The sequence below is a fragment of the Primulina huaijiensis genome, chromosome 6 (assembly GCF_012295235.1).
Source record: "Primulina huaijiensis isolate GDHJ02 chromosome 6, ASM1229523v2, whole genome shotgun sequence".
In the NCBI taxonomy this organism is placed as follows: domain Eukaryota; kingdom Viridiplantae; phylum Streptophyta; class Magnoliopsida; order Lamiales; family Gesneriaceae; genus Primulina; species Primulina huaijiensis.
The window spans coordinates 13,811,900-13,817,301 of NC_133311.1; the positions used below are offsets into that span (position 1 = coordinate 13,811,900).

The 5,402-nt window shown below is 35.5% G+C and overlaps 1 protein-coding gene across 1 annotated transcript; it reads right to left on the minus strand.

Moving 5' to 3' along the window:
• Positions 1-2,850: 2,850 nt before the first annotated feature.
• LOC140979229 (zinc transporter 2-like) lies at positions 2,851-4,554 on the minus strand. The gene is made up of 2 exons (XM_073444554.1): positions 3,853-4,554; positions 2,851-3,460 (listed from the first exon to the last, which is right to left on the minus strand). The coding sequence occupies exons 1-2, from the start codon at positions 4,481-4,483 to the stop codon at positions 3,069-3,071; spliced, it is 1,023 nt and encodes a 340-aa protein (XP_073300655.1). The 5' UTR covers positions 4,484-4,554; the 3' UTR covers positions 2,851-3,068.
• Positions 4,555-5,402: the final 848 nt, after the last annotated feature.

Below are 5,402 nucleotides of genomic sequence, written 5' to 3' on the forward strand. Positions count from 1 at the left end.
ATAATATAAATCCCACATAAATATAGTATATATTAATCTCACAAATATATCAATTTAACAAAATACAATAGAAATTCATCTTTCTTGACACATACAGTAACAAAAATTTTGCAGGAATGAATGATATAGTCATAAAAATTGAATTAATCAATTGTAAAAGCCAACTTTAGAACTACTGTCTAACCCGAAAACATCTGGAAGAGGATCCCATGAATTTGACAAAACAAGTTGTGCTTCTAATTTTTTGAAATTTCCAATATCAATCAGTATTTTTTGAAGAAAATCGGGAGGAAACGTCATAACTGAATTCCAAGGAAGAAAGTTCTCAAGAAGATTTGACAGAAGAGCAAAAGGCCAGCAACAACTTCATCCACAGTGACAATTATTGGGCCCCTGAAAATCAAGAATTCGTTGTTACGGAAATTAATGTGATGTTTTGCTTGTTAAATACTGTTAGAATTTAATGTCCAAAAGCTATAAATCTTGTGCAACAACTTTTACACGGAAATAAGACACTTTTGTTGTTGGACTAACTCGATCTAAAAGAAATACATCAAACAAATACAACAACTACAAGAAAGCTTAATCTTTAGAAGTGAATAGGAGACCTTTGATCTTTCCTGTTCGGTCTTTCATCTTTCCTGTTCAAATGTGTATGAGTACGAGTTTTCAGCTACTTTAGATGAATTATCTTAGGTTAGGTATCAAACGAGGTTCCTTTAGTGTCGAAGATGTACATTTTTAGCCTTAAATTAACCGTTTAAAACTGTTGTCTAGCTATAGTTGGCAGTAGGCCCCAACAAAGATCCTATCAAAGAATTACAAGCACAGTTGGCTAGGGAATTTGATATGAAGAACTTGGGACCAACAAACAGGATTATAGTAATGCAAGTTCGCCAAGACAGAAGTAAAAAATAGATTTGGCTTTCTCAAAAAAATTATTTGAAAGTCTTGCAACGTTTCAACATGCAAGATAGAATCCAATTTGACCCATCTTCCTATTTACTTCAAGTTATCCTCTGAGATGAGTCCTAACAGTGAAGTAGAGAAGATGGAGATGTCTCGTGTACCATATGCATCAATCGTGGAAGTTTAATGTTCGTCATGATCTGTACAAGACTAGACATAGCGCAAGCAGTGGGAATAGTTAGTCGGTATATGGCGAATCCTGTACGAGAGCATTTGAATATGATTAAGATGATCCTTAGATATATTAAGGGTACCATAAATGATACATTATGTTTTGGAGAATCGGATTTTATACTCGGGAGCTATCTCGATTCAGATTATGCAGGTAATCCTGATAAGATAAAATCTACTATTGGTTATGTATTTACACTTACATGGGGAACAGTAAATTGGGTTCCAAAACTGCAAACAGTTGTTGCATTATCTACAACAGATGTAGGATACATGACAGTAACTCAAGCTTGCAAGGAAACAATGTGGATTAAAATGTTATTGGAGGAGGTCGGGCACAAACAAGATAACGTTCCTTTGTTTTGTGATAGTCAAAGTGTCTTGCACATAGCCAGGAATCCAGCATTTATTCCAGGACTCAACACATTTGTGATACCCTTGTCTCACATCTTAAAAATCAAAGATTTAAAATGAGTTTATAATAGCTTACAATAGACTTCTATAGTAACTTGAGTTAATGATTTTCGTAAAGCGAGGACGAATACGAAGTAGTTGCTATAGCGGCCCATTGTGCAGTCACGCAGGCGCGGGCTCGGGGCGTGAGAACATTGGAGTCCAATTTCACTTTTTTCGAAAAGTAGTAAAGGAATGAAGCGTGGATATGCAGAAGATCCATACAAAAGATAACATAGTTGATGTTCTGATCAAGCCAGTGACCACTGATAAATTTGAGTGGTGTAGATCCTCAAGTGCTCTAGTAGAAACGTAAACAGCAATAAATGACAAGAATGAAAATATTTAGATATGTTTGATACTCAAAGCCATGCTCCTATAAATAAGTGCTTCATTTTGCACTTCAGATCATCTCATTCTCAAGCAATTCATCATATTCTCGAGTTTTCTTCTTCCTCATATTATTTCTATAATATTGATGAAATAGTTTTTTCTTGTATTAAGAGAGTGTGTGTTCTATTTGGAAACACAGTGTGCTATTGTACATCATAAAATATTATGGTGGAATTTTTTATTTTGCCCGTTGTTTTTATCATAATAATTTTTAGGGGTTTTCCACGTAAATCTCTGTGTCTAATTTTATTCTTTATTTTCATAGTTATATCTCCAGATGCCACACTCGAAACATAAAATAAGAGAGAGATCAGTTGAATGTGAGAGATAGACTTTCATCTACTATCTGAATTTTCATTAGCGAAAAAGGTAAGAGAATTAGGTGAAATATAGGAGAGAATGGCAAGAAGTGTGACTCAATTCCCTGCAATTGTGCACTTAGAAATTTTCTCTTGTAAATTCTGAAACTTGTTTCAAGAGTTAATAAGAATAGTTGCTCTCCCGTTGGACGTAGGTCATGTTAGCATAACCACATAAATCTTGATGTTCTTGTTTCTTCAGTCTACCGAATGCCTCTTGGTTACATCATTCAGGACCCCAAAATAATTCAAAAAAAATCCTGAAAGTTAACCCCAAATCAAACTTATCATTTAATGAAACAATGTCGAATATGGAAATGAGACGAATCCAGTACTAATCTTACCAACACAATACGTACGCGTCTGTTCGCATCGATCTAAATCATTAACTCAGCTGATCCTACTCCAGATTTATGTGAGAAAATAGTGATATTGAGATGGAGCAAGTTAAGGAAATAAATTGATGCGATTGAACTCGGATTCTAATGCCATATGAGAACGAACAGATGCACAAAATCTTTATCATACACATCGAATTACTTTAAATTATTTAAACACATTTTCAAGAAAATGAAGATCTGAAAATACACAATTATAATTCTGTTCATGATCTATTTTCCTCGTGCAAAATCCTTTTAAAATACGAAATTCTGGCAGCTAACAACGAAACATATTTTGATCAAGAAATGGGAAGGTCACGAAAACCCTCATCATAAAGTCAGGCTAATCCCATATCATCACTACGGCTATCACCCCCACACCGAGCAGCACCGCGAAGAACTTGAAAAACGGGGTATCGAAGTAACAATTTTTCTGCGGCTTGAATCCCTTCGCCATGAGATGATTAATGGCTACATACACGAAAACTCCACAAGCAAGTCCCATTGAAATAGCGTAAACCCAGTCCGCCGCTCGTCCTTGTGTAGTGGCATCGAGTGCAATCCCTATCCCAACCCCAACCGGGCTTGAAACAGCAAAGGCGAACGAGTAAGCAATTGTTGCTAATAAGGGTCTCTTCGGAATCATCTTTAGAAGTGCAATCCCCATAGCAATAGCTGCAAATATCTTGTGAAGTGAAATTGTCCAAAGGTTTCTCCATGCATCCGCCTTCGTATCTACAAATTCAACATTTTTGGTTGTCAGACTTTTGCATTAGTTAAATATTTGATCCGATCACATTCCTTGGACGACCTTTTATTTATTTATTTATTTATTATTGATTACCTTCCGTTGACAAAAATATGTGTATAATTCTACCCGTAGGACAATACGATTCCCACAAACAATGGTCAGAAAGCAAAAAGTCCACTAGTTCTCGTCGGTATACTATACAAAAAGAAAACTTATTCATACGAAAGTGTATTAGTTCTTATGTTTCAATATAATATACGAAAGTAGTTGATAATTTGAGCTAGAAAATTAGAGAATTGTTTCAATTTTGGATTTTCCTCCAATAAGCTTGATTGCAAAATTGCTGCACTATGTGCAAAAGAAGAAATCAGTTCACCTGCGACTCCGACAGCGATGCCCTCAAAAACAGAGTGGAAGCACAGAGCCAATATAAGAAGTATGGAGTCCCCCACAGAAGTGGTCCTCAAGAAAACCGGGTCCGTTGCATGTGCCGCCTCTTTGCGGCCTTCCTCCACAGCTCTGCCGCTCTCCACCTCCACCCTAGCCTCCCTTTCTCCACCACTTGTTGCGTGAACAATCACACAGTCACCCAGCATGGTCAGCAGATAACCCGCAGAGGCCAGCATGAACGAGAACGGGTAACTCTTCGTCGTGAGATCGCCGAATGTCTCAGTCGAATCACTCAAGAAATGCATCAACGACGTGCCCAAGAAAACCCCGCCGGCGAACTGAGTTCCCAGCAGGAGAAAACTCTCGTTCCATCTGTAGAAATAGGGCGAAATACCGCCGGCGAATGTGCTCACAAAGAGGATGATAAGGCACCAAACCTTCACCAGAATCAACCCTTTCGAGTGCAGACTTCCACCGCCGCTGTCTGAGGCGGAGTCCGTGCTGTCTTCGTCATGATCATCACTACCACCGTGACCCCTGATTCTGTGACACTGTAGCAACACGATGACAAAGAATATGATCAAGAAAATTGACCTCGAAAACTTTATCGAAGCCATAATGAACTTCAGAGTTTCTTTGACAAATTTAGAACAATGATTTTTGGATGATTGACCATAAAATACGAGAATTAATTACCTTTTATATGGTCAGTACTACTTCGGATTAATATAGTTTAATGTCGTAATTTTGCAGTACAAGAATTATATCGACTTTTACAAGGTTGTACTACACAAGAAACACAAGGTATGATATATATATATATACACACCTTGTAATTTACGCCACTGACCTATCCAATAAAAATAATAGTAATGGCAGTTCACATGTATAAATGATTAATCTAAAAATCTTGTTTATTAATGGAACTATTTGGTGATGCTAATGATATTTTCTGTTAATATTGGCAGATAAGATTGCAATAATTTATTCAATAACATATAGCTCGTGAGCTTTACCAATTATCATGATTAATTTATCATCATTTTTTTTACAAATTATCAATTTTGATTCAATACATTTTAAAATACATTTATCGTTTTGCGATTTTGATATTTTGTATTATCAAAATTAGGTTTTAATAATGTATGTTATAATTTTTGATAATTTTTGCTATTTATTATCGAACATGCTAATATGTGACACCGGAAATATCGACTTCAAATATGTTGTATTGCATCATAAAAATTACCAGAATTGTAAAACAACAAACAAACATAACAGATTAATAAATCATAAAAAGACAATCATACTTATTTCACATATAATAAAATTTTAAAAAATTGAATTAACATTAATATGTTTTCATTATCTGCCGGCGATTGCTTATTTTGATATAATATATAATGAGCTTTGAAATATCCACCTAAGGCAGACAACTTCCATTGACTTATCCTTTTCCGATTAGGCATGATGACGTAGGAGATGACGTGAAAAGGCTACAAAAAGAACAAATATATATATATATATATATATATA